The sequence below is a fragment of the Fusarium fujikuroi genome, chromosome FFUJ_chr08, assembly GCF_900079805.1.
Source record: "Fusarium fujikuroi IMI 58289 draft genome, chromosome FFUJ_chr08".
In the NCBI taxonomy this organism is placed as follows: domain Eukaryota; kingdom Fungi; phylum Ascomycota; class Sordariomycetes; order Hypocreales; family Nectriaceae; genus Fusarium; species Fusarium fujikuroi.
This window is the reverse complement of record NC_036629.1, coordinates 241125-257051: the sequence shown is the minus strand read 5'-3', so window position 1 is coordinate 257051 and position 15927 is coordinate 241125. Positions and strand designations below refer to the sequence as shown.

At 45.1% G+C, this 15927-nt stretch overlaps 4 protein-coding genes; 2 read left to right on the top strand and 2 right to left on the bottom strand.

Moving 5' to 3' along the window:
• Positions 1-42: 42 nt before the first annotated feature.
• On the bottom strand, positions 43-5435 carry FFUJ_13988 (uncharacterized protein; the record flags this gene model as incomplete). XM_023581389.1 has 8 exons in its annotated part: positions 43-231; positions 282-590; positions 645-1383; positions 1437-2057; positions 2119-2505; positions 2555-4278; positions 4331-5213; positions 5260-5435. The coding sequence occupies 8 exons, from the start codon at positions 5433-5435 to the stop codon at positions 43-45; spliced, it is 5028 nt and encodes a 1675-aa protein (XP_023434095.1).
• Positions 5436-6281: 846 nt separating this feature from the next.
• FFUJ_13989 (probable ubiquitin--protein ligase) lies at positions 6282-6925 on the top strand (the record flags this gene model as incomplete). XM_023581388.1 has 3 exons in its annotated part: positions 6282-6542; positions 6607-6824; positions 6886-6925. The coding sequence occupies 3 exons, from the start codon at positions 6282-6284 to the stop codon at positions 6923-6925; spliced, it is 519 nt and encodes a 172-aa protein (XP_023434094.1).
• Positions 6926-10627: 3702 nt separating this feature from the next.
• FFUJ_13990 (uncharacterized protein) lies at positions 10628-13480 on the top strand (the record flags this gene model as incomplete). The annotated part of the gene is made up of 1 exon (XM_023581387.1): positions 10628-13480. One exon carries the CDS (start codon positions 10628-10630, stop codon positions 13478-13480), a length of 2853 nt encoding a protein of 950 aa, XP_023434093.1.
• Positions 13481-13712: 232 nt separating this feature from the next.
• FFUJ_13991 (related to glucoamylase precursor) lies at positions 13713-14521 on the bottom strand (the record flags this gene model as incomplete). XM_023581386.1 has 2 exons in its annotated part: positions 13713-14372; positions 14420-14521. 2 exons carry the CDS (start codon positions 14519-14521, stop codon positions 13713-13715), a joined length of 762 nt encoding a protein of 253 aa, XP_023434092.1.
• Positions 14522-15927: the final 1406 nt, after the last annotated feature.

The window sequence follows — 15927 nt, the reverse complement described above, 5'->3', positions numbered from 1 at the left end:
GCTAGAAATAATTATATTCAAGGAATCCTCCTAGGCATGTAATTATCCCGCTCTTGGTGTGACTGTCCAACTCTGAGCCTCGAATACTAAATCTCCACTCTTGCGTAGTGCCTCCGGATCGATGAATACCCTCAAGCCAACTTGGCCTGACTCCAAGCCGTGTACTCGAAACAGGATATAGACCTTCCGACGTTGTGTATCAGTATTGACGCTTTCGCCAAACAACTGCATCTAGAATCCTGTTAGTGGGCATCTGGAACCACAGGGACTGAAGATATTACTCGTGCATATTGATGTTTACTCATGTAGAATGGCGTGTCGAGACGTGCCGATGTTGTGGTCTTGACTTCGATGTAGTACTCCGGTCGCTCCTTTCTCCAACTCTCCTCGAGATACCCTTTTTCAATCAGATAACTGGTAAATGTTCCTGTCACGTCGTCAAAGAAGAGGTCTCCTTGCTCTATCCCGTACCAACTACCAAGAGAGTTATAGTCAGGGTGTATACTGGCATGATGTCTGACGGTACTTTGCCAATTGTCTCGAGACCACCCCGGAAGAGCATGGGGAATGGTTAAAAGCAACTCAAAGACCTACAATTATTGTCTCAGCCATAAAGCACCATTGTATGAGATAAACACACTTACATATAACTCGCCAGCGGCACCGACCATTCGCTGCCACTCTGTCTGATCTCCGACATAGAATCTGAATAGTCCAGAGCGAGCAGTGCTCTCTGCAAGACTTTGTGAGATTGCAGCCATATCAAAGACCGAGTTCTTGTGCGGAAAAGTCGAGATGCGTGCGACGTTGACAGCTTGAATAAGCAAGGCTTGGTATGGGGTAGTGGCGTCCCGGATGACTTGAGCAGCGCTTACAGCAGGGACAGGAGATCTGATAACTGCATGCGGTGATGGAGAAGGGGAGGGGACACCGTTGTCTCGTCGCCTCTCTGGTGTCCGTGGTGGTTCCGGGGTATCATCTTGCAACACACCCGCCTCAGATATTCCATAATGCTGAAGGATGCGCCTAGCATTAGAAGACTTGGCTCGGAGAATACTGGTAGTAATTATCACCGCTTGAGGATCGACAGCGTGTAACGGACAATCTAAAAGTTGAGCAGCTAACATCCGCGGAAACTCAGTTGCCATGCAGAAATCCCGATCGTCGTCATCTTGCGGAATGTAAAACCGCCATTTGGCGAATAGGGCCGATTTAAAGTGCATTCCACTTTTCGCAAGCGGTACTTTGATCGTCTTGAAGCCATGATACAAAGTAATGCTGGTCTTTATGTCCGGATGACGAAAGACTTCTACCTTACGTATCGTATCTTGAAGGTTGTAGTTTCTTACCGTAGGCTTGCCATCGCCGAAGTGTGAAGAGATCCTATTTATCTTATTAGCTTGCAAATAGGGTAATTGACAAGTTGTGTGACGAACATGGCAAGTGCGGCGGCTTTGCTGGCGATATCATGGGCCAGAACCTTATCCTCAACGCCTTGAGATTCATCAACCGACGTCTTTTCCGTTACGAGCTTTGAGAGGTATCTTTCAGTTAAGCGCAACCACTCAATGACTGGCCTGAGACGATAGACCTCCTCAACAGAGAAGTCGAGAAAGTTGGCATTTTCCTTCAGAGCGGCTGCGTACATAGGTCTGTCATTTATACAGAAGTCCCCCAGTACATTCATAGGCTGAACTTCTCCTGACGGCAGCTTGACCGGAAAGACGCGGCAATCTCGTATCTTATCTGCATAGACACTCGATGGTACTGTGTCTGCAGCCAGGGTATCAAGGAGAGACCAAAGAAGCTTCTTGAGGTCTGGAATAGGCTGGGCGGTGTTTCCGACATCCAGGAAGTTCTGATACACGAGGGAAGCACTCAACTTGGGAACCTCGAGGAATGATACGAAAAGGGATGACATATCTGGATAGAGATATTCCAGACTGATCTCGTCCCCGCTCGGGCATTCACTATAAAAGACACATTCTGGGACTTTGTACCACTTCTTGGCCTCTTGGCCAGGTAGATAAATGAGGGGGGAATCTCGAAATGCTTGCCTACAACTTCGTCAGTAACATCTCTGATGGAAAGCGACGGGTTGGGAATCCTGGTTCTTACTTGATGATAAGCGTGTTGATCTCATTGAGGTTCTCCGTCTGTGCCTGGAGGATCTTGTACAGTTCCTTGGTCACCACTGAGTAGTCTTTCGTCTGATCCGGCGAACGAGCTAAGTGACGCAGCTCACTGAGTGCGTCGTGTTCGGTTATGTCGCGAACAGAAAGAGTCTGGCAAAAGAAGTCTTCCAAGTTTTTGCGATCTGCAAGCTCCATCCCGGCCATCACTGGGGACCACAGAGATCGCAGAGGATTGTAGACATTAATGCCCTCAGGCGCAGCCCATAGGCATGCGGACTTATTCACCCAGTGTTGCCCGCGAGTAGATTCCTTCTCATCTGCTTGTCTGAGCGGCGTACAAAGAATACACTTGTTGTTGCTGAAGAAGTTTCTGCTCTGGTTAATACGCTTTATTAGTAAGGCTGGGAACTCTAACTTACCTAATCTGTGTTTGAACCGCGAAGGTAGCGCTCAAAGAGCCATCGGGAACCTGGGAATGAAGCTTGAGATACAAGTCAATAACAGCTAGTGAAATCTCACTTGTTATTTCCATAGTCGCTTTAGAAATAGAGCCCAACATCGCCAGAGTGAACTTAGTGTCGTCTTCAGTCCCTATACCACAATGGTTTGCCAAGTCGAGCCATGCAGGAACATCATCTTCTTTCACAGGCTCGTCAAGTTTAAGAAACGGCATGCTGTCCACTGACGCAAATCTCTTCTCACAGCTCTCTAGCAGTTTTGGCAGCGGGAGCAGAGTCTCCTCCAAGGGATGTCGCAAACCATCAGTGCAGAGAAACTCCATTCTTCGCATAAGAGCGGTTCCCTTCTTATCATCAACCCACTGCTTCTTAACTTCTGGCTTTTGAAAATTCAGCATGAGTCTATGAAGCGTAAGCCCTGGGTAGGCTTTGACGAGATATTTATACTCTGGCGAGTAAGTCTTGTCGGCTTCTGCAGGCGGATCTCGCATGGAGAATAGTTGAATCTTTTCTTCACAGTAGATAATATGATAGAGCCATTGGATCCATGGTTTCTCATTGCCATCTGATGGGGTCGGTGGATCTTCAAGATAGGCTGGATGCAGGAGGGATACATCTGGCGGCTCAAGCCCACCTGGGAATGGGGGATTGAGAATTTTCCATGGGGCCACTGGCCCTTCGCCGGGGAGATAGACATATTCCTTTTTCGGACGCTTGATGCGTAGCTTTTGGTCAAAGACAACCATGATTTCTTGCTCCTCCTTGTTGATGAAGTCCTTCGGCTCCATTCGGTAGAGATAGACAAGATGCTTTCTTGACTTGGCCACATCAAGCTTAGCCACTTCAGCGGGATCTTTGTACATCCTAATAATCTTCTCACGGACCTGTTGAGCAGCAAGAGTCTTTGGTCCAAACACATTATAAAGTTTGCGACAATCCGGATTCGCTGCGGCTGCCGGTAGCAGAATTGGGAAACCCAGATCTTCAGGGATAAGAATGCTGTCGATCATGTTGTCATAAAACTCTTCGTTCTTTCCGTCCTTAGTGACACTCTTCAAGTCCCCTGAAGCAAGTGGGATGAGTTTCAAGCAGAGAATGACGTTCTTCCAGTTGGATTGTGTGTCAGTCCATAGCTTCAAGACGAGACGTGCCAGTCTAGCATGCCAATCTTCATCTCGCTCCTCAAAAGTTCTCGTCTTCCACTCAGCACGCCCGGTGAAAGCTTGCAACCTCAATATGACCTCCGAGTTCGGCATGTACGTGAGTCCATATTGACTGAGAATATCGAGGTCCTGGGGCTCATATCGCGAAGACAAGTACAGCTCTTGTTGTAGATCAGGCAAAAGCGGCGCGCCATGTTGGTCCAGTTGATCCTCGGAAAGGCGCTTGAGATAGGATATCTTGGAGAAAGCGCCAAATAACTGATTTGAACGCAAAAGTGGTATGTCAGAGATTTTGGATCCTAAGGTTTTAGTTAATCCGAGCCAGAATGGATCGATAGTGTTTCGATTCAACTGGGGAAGGAAACGCATCCATTTGTGTTCTGTGCCAGGCTTTTTACAGATGTCTTGGATCGCCGTTACGACTGCTTCCTCAACTGCTGTCTTGATTTTTGCGTTTCTCTCTGAGAAACTCATAAGTTTCTGTCTCGCCGCATCGGTAACGAAGTCGGAGTGAATAAGAAACTAGGTATACTGATCAGCTGGGCATCCAAGCCGTATGGACAAATATACTGACGCTCAGCCCAGTCTCAGAGAGTGGCATAGACGCATATGCTTTTTGGATTTCGACAATTGGCTCGCCTTTATCATCCACAGGAAAGGCTAGTACGACTTCTGCGCTGGAAGGATTTGCTGAAGAATCTGGAGCTGATTTTCGGTTCGGGTTGCCAGGCAAACCTGTTGCCGTTGATCTGTAGACGAGATAGCGATTCCACGTCTTGAGCTGAGTCGGGCCGAGTTTCTTCGTCGTTGCAATTCGAGTTCCAGAGCCGAATAAGTCTCTATCGAGAAGCACGTCCTTCGAGCGCTGAACTTTGTTGTCGTCACCTAGTACCGTAATCTTCAGTGACCGCAGATTCTTCATGAAGAGTAACACACTATCTGGTGTATCCCAGATCTGACTAATGAAGCTACTCCGTAGAAATTCTCTGTTCTGCTCCTTGAGAAACAATATGATCCTTGTCCGGTTTCCGAAGAGACCGCCATACGCCTCATGATCCTTCACATGGCCGGGAAGAACGGGTAGTTCGATCCAGTGGGGTCTCACCATTCCAATACCAGAATCGCCGTCCTCGTGCTGAAGGTAGAATGAGAAAGGCCCAGATTCTATCTGAACCTTGGAAGCGATAGTGAAAACCGACTTGAAACCTACATCCGGCTGTCCGATGTAGCCTGACGTGCCAGCCTTGGTAGACTTGCCGAAATCGCAGAGAGCTTTGACGTTGCTCTCTGTGAAACCGTCTTCATTACTGCCTATAATAACCATATCTGGAGTAACGATGAACTGAACACCTGGACTCGCGCAAGCGGCCTTTGCGCGGGTGTATTGGTTGTCATCCGCATTCTGGAGCAGCTCAAACGCAACATTGATGTTCCCCGCAGCTAACTTCTGTACGAGCCTAGAGGGAGATTAGATGCGAAGAGGATCTTACTGTGACGACTTACTCTGTAGCGGCGGCATGAGACTTGGAATTACTCTTCAATGCTTCCTCCACCACTCGGCGTATATCGGGTGGCATGGCATCCAGCTTTGCTGCCTCGATGTAGCCATGGCCGACAGCAATCTTCTCTATAAGCTGCTGCGCTTCGTCACGGGCTTGGGTCCCAAAAATGGCGCTCATTGCGATTCCATACGTTTTCCAAGATATACTAAAGGTAAAATGGTGGAAGAAAGTCAAGACTGTGGAGGGCGGGAGCTAAGATTTAGTCAGGTAGCTCAAGCCTCGGCGCATGATCATACCAATCAGGCCATCTCCTGTCTGCCTTGAGCAACTTCATCGGTGAATTGGCAGCCGTTGTGATTGCCTATCAAGGCGCAGTAGTGTATGACTCCAGATGGGTTAGTGTCAAGCAGGGATGTTTTCAGCTCTCGTTCAATTCCCAGGGTCTGTAACAGCCACTTTCTGCAGGTGTCTGCTCTAGCCTCTGGGCGACGCGTTAAGACTGGCTAAATTCGAGGATCGGCATTGTCTGGTGCTCCGTTGAGCGCGTAGCCAGCTCATCTCATTGGCGCTGATTCCGAGAGCCGTCCATTGTTATCGAGGGGGTTTATGGAGTTATTAGCTGTAAACGGACCCATGAGTCCATGACCGTTGAATTATCCATGGGATTATAGATTCTCCGCTTGCTGATTCAAGCACCCAAACCAGTATTCTAGCTGGTGTTAACTTGCTCCAATAGTCTCAGCCTAATCCCGCGCAACAGCAGCGATTGAAGGTCCAGACTACTCCAATGTTCCGTACCTGCGATAGTGCTTTACTCTGCATTTTATGATTTTGGCTGGCCAATCGAGATTGGATATGGCTGTCTTAGGTGCTCCAGTCTTCCGTAACAACAGGTGGTCCTATCGACCTTTTTAGGTGGCTTTCTTTCCTATTTCTCATTAAATTAGGGACTGTCTTTTGTCAATACTCCTTCTCACACTGCATCACTCTGCTTCAAAATAGCTCTCAATTAATACTCTCAAAATGGACACAGCGGCCATGAGCTCGCGTCTAAGACGACTTGCCAAAGAACTTCAAGATTGTCAGGATACCGGCGTTAATTTGCAGCCATGCAACCCAGATGATTTAGCTCATCTCGAGGCTTCCCTGTCAATTCCACCAGATACACCTTTCTTCGGAGGCACTTATACCATCAACGTATTGGTCCCTGATGACTATCCATTTGCGAAGCCGTCAATGAGGTTTAATCAAAAGATATATAATCCGAATGTGAATCCTGATACGGTGCGATATACACCACGCGGGGCACAAGATAGCCTCTGTAAGTTAATCGAACTGACGATGCTAGGGTGAAATTGCACCAGGTGCTCTCGGCTCATGGGACCCAACCAACACTATAAAGGCAACATTGGCTACAATAGCTAAGCTACTGCAGCATCCCGACTCGCGATACCCTCTTAATAGTGAAGCAGACCTGCAGTCTCGGGAGACCCCGTCTCTCTTCAAAGAAAGGGCACAGGAGTGGGCTGTAAAGTACGCAGGAGCCCCAACTACAGAAACTGATAGGTTTGTTTCTCAAGTGCCTCTGCCTTTTATTTCATGGACCAGCACCACTGACCACCATTAGTGCTAGTTACGGGGGGTACAACCGCAATCTGATCAACTAGTTTGTTGCCCTGGGATATGATAAAGACGCCGTGGTAAAGGCGTTTGAGTACGTCGGAATTGATCGCAATAATGGCGAAGACTATACTCTTGAGGAAGCTTATCAAGGCGATATTCTGGCAAAACTCTCTGACGGTAATAGCGGCATGCACCTTCTGTTTACTTTTGAAATTTAAGAAACTCTACTTTCATTCTAAATCGAAATACGCCTTGAGTCAGCTGCACCTGCAATTCTGACTTCGTCTTTCAGATGCAAGAACCAGTCCCAGAGGAAGGCCAACAGCAATTGAATCCTTTAACTCAAGGCCGGTTACATCGGAAAACCAAATTAATCACTTTATAGCAGTAGTAAAAAGTAACTTTCTCGGCTAAAATTATACTTCGTATTAGGAGCCTACAGTGGGGGGGAAAGTATTTACAGCTATACTCTATATAGGTAGATAGAAGCTACAGAGTAGTAAGGAGCAGATAGTCAGGTCTTAATATCTTCCTTTTATTATGCTAAAATAAGATATTAACAGTAACATCATACAACCCAGTAAATATAAGCTTAATTGACATATTAGCCAGAGAGCCTAGTCCCTATTGATACAACTAATACGTCTGCAAATACTTACTGCCCTTCATAATGCAAAAATGCCGATACAAACTCTGACTCTGCCCAGGCTGCTCACCGCACCGCAAACAATACAGGCCTTAAATATTAATCGGCGTCAAGTTGCTGTTTACGGATTAGCTTTAAAGTATACTCTACTTGCAGGTGGGTCAATAAAGATGCTGATTATCACTTGATTAATAAATCGTCTGGCTTTCTTCTCGTACTGATAGATTAACAAGACCCACTGCCGCTAGGTACACGAAACCGCCGGTATACCCAGATGGCCGGTGCGGAAAGTGGGCAAATTCTGTTAACTGCCGTAAACTTTAAATCGGACAAACACGAGGCGGTCTACGGAGTAGAGCGTAGGGGCTCTCCATAGCTTCCTCTTGTATAAAGCCAAGGAAAGGTCCTCCTTGATGTGATTCTCTTCACCTTTCCTCATAACCCTTTTGCATCAGTCAGCATCATGCAGTTTACCTCTTCTCTCTTCCTCATTGCCCACATGGCTGCTGGAGCTCTTGCTCTTAGTGGAGATGGCGCTGCGTGTCAGTTGAACATCGAGTGTCTTAGCGGATACTGCATGCCTCGTACAGGCTCAGACAAATACGTATGCTGGGGCCAGCGTCATAAGGGAGGTCAGTATAATCTTTACATCTAACATCCCCCACCCAAAGACCGGCCACCCCCACAGACTGGCCACCTCGGCCAAAACACCAAAAACCTAATATCATAATTAATTAATAAATTATTATAACACTACATTTTTTATATTAAATAAAACTTCAGTCAGTAAATATTTATATAGAAATTAATATAAAGATCCTTAAGTTTTAATTTCTTAACCTTATTTACTATTCTTTTTAGTTATAAAGTTTTCTATATCTATTTATAAGCTTTTTTTATTACTAGAATCTTTATAAACTTTACATTTAAGTTATAAATAACTTTTTTATATTATTTTAGTTAATTTTCTTTATTTTCTTACTATAAAATACTTATTTCTCTATTTTATTACTTAATATTAAAGTTATAACAGTTTAATTAACTACTAATCTTCTTAAAAAGCAGCCTAACAGTTAGATCTTATATTATAGAAGCTAAAACTTAGCCTAAAGCTTACTAAAGCTATATAAATAAATAAGAAGTCTTTAGGAAACTTAAATCCTGCTCTTTTGCCAGTAAATTTACTGTAATAGCAGGAAAAGGTATCTCTATAACTATTAGGTTTATTAGGACCTTTACCAGGTTTATAGGCTACAGTCTAGTAGCTTTAAAGCTAGTAATTGCATTAAACTTTATAATAGCTTCTCTTTAAGCCTTATTATAAATATATAAAAATATAATCTTATTAATATAACTATTATTAAAAATAAAAATAAGATTTAAAAGAAAATAATAATATGCCCTCTTTAGAGAACTAAAAACTGTAATATTTAGTAGCTAAAAGATATAGGAAGTATAAGTAAAAAGAAATAATAGATATATATTATTATTATAATATTCTTAAAGGAAATCTTCTATAATATAACTTCTATAGCTATTAAAAATAAGAAATTAAGGTTTATTTTTCTTTTTAGGCTATATTAATAAAATAAAGACTTTTTTTAATTAAATTAATATTAATTTATTACTTATCTAGCCCTTATTATTATATATAAATTCCTAGTCTTTTAGGAAGTCTAAATTCTTAGGGAAATATTATTATTAGACTGTTTTCCCCTTAAAAATAACTATAGGTCTTAAGACCTTTCTAATTACTAAAATATACTTAAGAATTATAATTTAGGCATAAAAACCAGGCTAATAAATAAATACTAACTTCTTTAATTAATAACTAAAGAATAGATTATTCATTCCTATTCCTTTTATTATTTTAACTTTATTAATATTATATCTATTTCTCTACTTAACTAGATATATTACTGGCATTATAAGGAATATAAAGAATACCTTTATTAATTTAAAAGAAGCTCTATAATATTAGTTAGAGTTAATTTTCTTACCTTTTAATATCTTAATATTAGGATTTTATCCTAAAAAGCCTTATAATTAGTTCTTTTTAATGCCTTTTAGGAAGCTATTATAGATAGCAATCTTATTAATAAACTTTCTAACTTATTAATATAATATAGGGTATTCTAGATTAGCTTAAATAATAATCCAGTCTTAAAGACTCTTTTCTTAAATATTAAAGAGCTTTTAGTAAGGTTTTTAGGCTTCTTTTAGTATTATATTTCCTTTAATCTAACCTTAAAGTATAGAATAGTTAATACTATAAGCTTTAGTTACTTTATTTATTAATATACTATCTATAACTATCTAAAATACAGTACTTATATCTTTTTTAGTAAAAAAAGGCATTCTAAATTAATTAGTATTAGTTTAAAATTAATTAGAATTAAATTAATGGAGTTATAACTGTTTAAAGTATATACAAATTGGGTGGCTGGGTTAAAAATAAGGTGGCCAGTCTGTGGGGGTGGCCGGTCTTTGGGTGGGGGACGTTACTGTCAACTTCACAATGGGAAGCCACTAACACAAACTACTTTTGCTAGACTGGTGCAACGTCAACTATAGCGGAACAGTGTGCAACAACGGACTGAAGTGTGTTTCTCACCAGGGTAAGTTGCGTTTATGGGCTACAGCCTTCCTACATACAAGATAAACTGCCGTAGATGCTAATATTGCTCTAGGAAGCTGGTTCCTTGGCAAATGCACTTAAAGTTAGATGGTCCTAGCTAGATGGGTTAGCAATAGTAGTACATATACTCGTCTCTAAACATTGCGGGGTTGCATTTGGTGGCGCACTGTCACGCCGGGTGATTCCCCTCCATGTCTATACATCTTGCATCGGACAAATATTCACTGTCTATTGATGATGGCGGTTTAAACTTTATTTGGCACATCTCAACTGGCAAACATATAAATAAACAAATAAACAACGAATGCGCGGTGCGTAATTGTGTCACGTCAACACGTGACCCCAGCAACGCCATTTGAGTTGAAAAACAAAGCAGAAACCTTCTTTTTGTGCCCTCAGTAGGGTCAACCATTATTGCAATACTGTCACTCTGTGCGAACAGCAGCCGTCCCGTATGTGACGATGGTGTCGCAGAACCTCTACCTCTCTTACAAGAGAGACACAAAATACTTGTTGTACTGGATGATCAACGTGTCCAATCGTCTCCTCAGATCCACCAATGGAGAGGCTCAATCGGCCGCCTCTGTCAACACGACAGGTCAAACCACGGTGAATGGCCTGATTTCCATGTCGACTCTCATTTCGCAGCACAAGGAGCCTGTACCGAATGTCATCTATTGGCTTTTCGAGTCCATCATTCAGGCGAGATCTCTCGTTAGCACTACGTTTCAGGAGCTTATGGGGCCTGATTCGGACGAGGAACTCAAACGAAGTAACGAGAGTCACCGACATTTCATAAACACCCTCCACAGTGCTTTCAGGATTCTTGGCGGCGAAGAATGGGAAAAGACGAGCGCTACGACCAGTGATGATACTGAGGATGTTAAACAGATCCTGTTCGCCAACAAATTCCAAGAACTGAGTGTCGACAAAGAAGAGTCGAGCGATGAAGAGGACGATGTCGTTCAGCCACATTCACCAGTCGCTGCAAGAAAGGTCTCACGAAAGCCAAAGGGCAAGGGCAAAAAGGCGAGAAAATACAAGAAGCCAAAGAAGGGCAAGAAACAGGACACGCTAGACCCCGCGACTGACGAAATACCTATTGAGAGCATTCGCATCATCGAGGATAGTGGCGAGGTCGGTCTTGTCACAGACTATCTACTCGCTGTCTACTCAACCGTCAAAGAATGGGCGGCCCTTCGCGCTTACAACCAAAGTCTCTGGAAGGAGGTCGCATACGAAGGTCTCAACAGCGCTGTTGCAGGAGCGGTAAGCAACTTGACGATCTCCATGGTCAAGCGCACCAACGCGGCGATATTTGTCGACTTTCCCGGTCACGACACTTACAAAATCATCATGAACACCATCACTCGAGGTAACATGGAGAGAGCACAGGAGAATTTCAGACTGGCCCTCTTCGCGGTGGGCCCAGACGGCGAACATCAAAGTCGGAAGGAGACAGCCGTCGATATCAAAGAGCAGTTCCTCATCCACGCGTATCAGGATCTGAGGGATTTTGTTCTTGATTTTCAGGCCAATCGTACTGGGAAGCCGACAAAAGCCATGCAGGCAAAGCTCGTCAAGTGGGATCCAAATTTCAATCTCGAACGGGCTACGAATGAGGAGCGAGTCCACTGGCGTCGCTGCTACACCATAAAATGGCTCTACGATCTTGTCAACGTGTTCTCTTCTGTTGTCGTTCAGAGAAACACGGTCAGAGGAGAGAAGCATGTCTACGAAGATGTGGACTGGTCTGCCAACGGTCCTTGGGGCGTCCACCGAGTCCTCTTCGGCCTGGAAGAGTTCGCAGGCGACATCACAAACATGGCCATGAAGAAGCCCGGCACCGACATCACCAAGATGATTTATCCTCACCACGTTTTCCAGATGCAGTGCATCGTCGACTCGTTCACTGTCTCCCGCGGTTGGACTTTAAGTGCTCTGTACGGCCATATGCTTGAAGCGCCAGCAAAGAAGGGTCGTGCCAGACGAGACGTGGACCTCTTTCTCGATCGACAGAACAAGCGCGTGTTTGCTGGGTACTGCCAGACAGTCGATCTACTCAAACAGATTCTGGAGAAGGATGGTAAGATGGAGCAGCATAAAGACTTTTTCGAGATCATTAAGATCGCTCAGCTTGATTTTGTCGACTTTCTTGGAGAGCACAAGTACACGACTGGGCTCGATACTATACCGCCGTCACGCTTTGCAGACCATGATGCGAATGGCCTACAAGAGTATTCGCCGTTCCTTTGTGGAGTTGGTCTTGAAGAAGGTCTAGAGATAGCTTACAGACTTGGAATATTCCTCTGGGAAAGTATGCCCGAGCCAACGCTGATGATCCACCTTCACAATGCTGTTGTGCAGAAGGGCTATCTCTCTCGACCTATTGGACTCTGCGCTACACTAGAAGATCTCTTCAAGCATACGTTCTTCGCACAGGGTCACAAGCCGACATCGGGTTTTGTGGATGCTCTGCTCGCCAGTGTTGGACAGCCAGGGTCCAGACAGGCTCAGGCGCAGAGACAGGCGATTCGGTATAGAAGAAGATATGCCGAGAACATTCATCAGCTCTTCGACTTGGAGATCAACCATATTTTCAAGAGACACTCTATGCTCACCACTTGTCGCCGGGCGGGTTGGGATCTCGAGGCCATTCCCGATGAGGAGCTTCAATTTGGCAGCATGTTGTTCTTTGAGCGCCTCAGTCGAGCAAAGCTTCTTAGCGAGAACAAACTGGAGTACACTGTCCTTGTTCGGAAGGCAAGAGCAGTTGGAATGACCGACGAGGAAATCATTGACGCAACAAACAAACTGTCTTCCATTGCGAACAATACACTCGAGGTACCTAATGAGGTCTTGAACAAGTACGCACCAGAAGGTTTTCAGATCCCTCCACAGGCTAGATCAGAAGTCCTCGACGGCCGCGACATTCTCGACCTGGCGAAATTCGACATTCTCTCTGACGTAGCAGGAATCGCACCAATTTCGAGCCTCAACTATCTCGGCGTCACCTGTTGGCTCCTCATCACGTTTGGGCGTATAGAGGAACAACTGAAAGAAGCTGGAAATCCTGTGTACTTTGAAGCATATGAGGGATCTGGGCCTTGGAAGCTGGAGAAGAGAGTTGCTCTCGCGTTGCTTGCGCTGAAGGGGGATAATGAGGAGTCTTTGAGAATTGTGGCTGATACTTTGAATGAAGCTCGTTCTGGATTCATGGATTTCATCTACTGGGAGGATTTGGAGACGGAGCCGAGAGAAAGAGAATCGCATCACGTGGATCCTAGCGTTGGAAACGAGTGCACTGTCATGTAGAGTGGTTTGGGTCTGTTGGGACAAAAGAGTGATGATTTGGTTTTCACAAGCTAACTAGAGATTTTGGTCTTATAAGGGACAAAGACATTCCCAACCCAAAGAATAGCACAGACTCGTACAGGCTGTTGACCACCGCTTCAATATTGTGTTCGGCTGAATGACAACAGCCTCTGTGCATCATCGGCCCACGAGATCTTCCAGTCAAGATCGCATGCCTGACATTCAAATGCGATCAAGCCGAGATCGCGATATCAGCACAAGTCAAGTAAACCTGAGGAGTCTGGAACGAGTTCCATTTGAATGACAGAAGGGTATGGTTCGAGACATAGTCCGGGATCTTGATCTTGCCGGACACAGTATAACCACCAGCAATAGAGGTATAGCACGAGTTAATCGGCGCATCGTCAACACCACGGCAACCCTTGCCATCCGAGTTACCATCGAAAGACTTGCAAGTGAACCAATCGTTGCGGTGACACGGCTGATCAGCTGAACAGTCAGGACTGTAACCACACTCCTGGCCATTAACGTCAGTGCAGGGAAGAAGACCTTCCTCGAAGCAATCTTCGGCAGCTTGCTTCTCAGCTTCGGTGGGGATGTAGTCTGCGTCAAGGAATTTGTCGACAATGTCTTGGTCTTGACAGATGCGGTAGGCGTACATGCCTCCATGGTCGCCGTTGTTATCAACGCACCACTGGACATCGACGACTTGGCCGGGCTTGTAGGTGGCGATGGGCTCTTTGCCCCAGTTGGCTCCGGGCCGGTTGTAGTCGACGCTGACTCGGGCGTTGTAGCCGCATGGACCAGATCGTCCGACTTTGGCGGCGTCAAGGTCTGGCCAGGCAGTAACAGGCTCGAGGATGGTGCACTCGGGGCATGTATCTGGGCCGGCCTGTCGCTTGTTAACTGGAGTCATAGAGATAGAATGGGAATGTTTACCTCAGCGTTGAGACCGGTTCGGCTCATGGGCTTACTAAGGTAGCCGTGACCATACACAAGTGTGCACATGGAGGCAAGTTGAAGAGCTTGAAGGGTGAACATGTTGATGGCTTATAGATCTTGTAATCTTTATTCCAGTGGCTTGTCTGAAGATGTCAAAACCGTGGCACTTAGTGAGGCCATCTGTGCTTCTTATACACGATTTGCCCCTGCTCTCTCACAAATCTTTCGTCGCTTGTAAGGAAGATCGTTTCCATTTTCTGTCGTTCCGAACTTTTCGCCTGATCATAGGACTCACAGGTGTTTGAAGCCATCCCGATCATTGCCGTCACCCTCGGCCATTAAGCGGAACATTCACTTCTTAGAGGACGGTTGTTCCACCTATAATGTTTCTCCAAGCCCTGTCAACTGATGTCAAGAGAAGCCCTCCGGTTCCTGACTATAATATGTATTACTCACTCTTCGGCGCTTCTTCCAGCCCAGCACTGGAAAACAGACATATCGTGACAAGTTTGACACCAAGTAATTTTTTGGAAACTAAGCCAAATACTCATTAGAGAGAGCAGAAAGGGTAGCATCGATCAGCCACGGCCCGAATGTATGCATAACAAGGACAAATGCCAAGACTCACCCGCATAGACTCATCGGATGTGACCGTTTTGGGGTCGTCAGACCTGAATATCGGGCGGAGACTCCGCCTGAACCTGGGGATTTCGGAGACTTTCCGCTACCCCAGTATGATCTGCATAACCCATGATCAGACTTCCGCGAGTGTTAAATACGAAGAGCCGGACACCTAACGAGAGAAGTAAATGAAGCCGAGCCGTTACACTAGCTATGACCTTGCTGACAGGAAATGCAAGCTCTTACGGCTCACCCTCACGCAAACAGTCCCGTATAAGATTGCCAACAGCCTATCCCCAAAGAGTCTTATTTAACGATGTTATTTTAAAACATTAGAGTATTTAAGAAGGTTTCTAGGTCTATGCACCACGGCTCCTACCGAGTACCCCGCGTTCTTTGTCGATCACCATGGGGCGGCGACATGTCGGTCACTCTTTAATATTCGGCCCTCACTCGGTGATCTAACCATATGTGTTCATCTAGAGTTGTCTGATCTACCGAAATAGTAACTCGTTTGAAACAGCTACGATATACCATTCGAGTCGGATTATTCGTACTGAGAAGGCTGTCCAGAGACGTTGCATCAGCCATTCATGAAGTGGCTGAGTAGCTACTTTCGTCAGATCATACGAAGAACTATTATGGCGATACACATAGCAATATCTGTCCTTTAAAGTTGATGAAACTCACCAGATTCATGCTCAACCCATTTTCTCCCATGCCCTACACCCCTATTTGTTATCTTGGGCAAATACAGTTCCCCAGGAGCGTTCTTCCGAAGAGATTATTACAATGCCTCGCCAACTGTACCTTATCGCAATAGGAGTCTCATTAATTCGGCAGCAGTCCCATCCAGTCCTAAACATTAGCGAACCCTTTCGCTC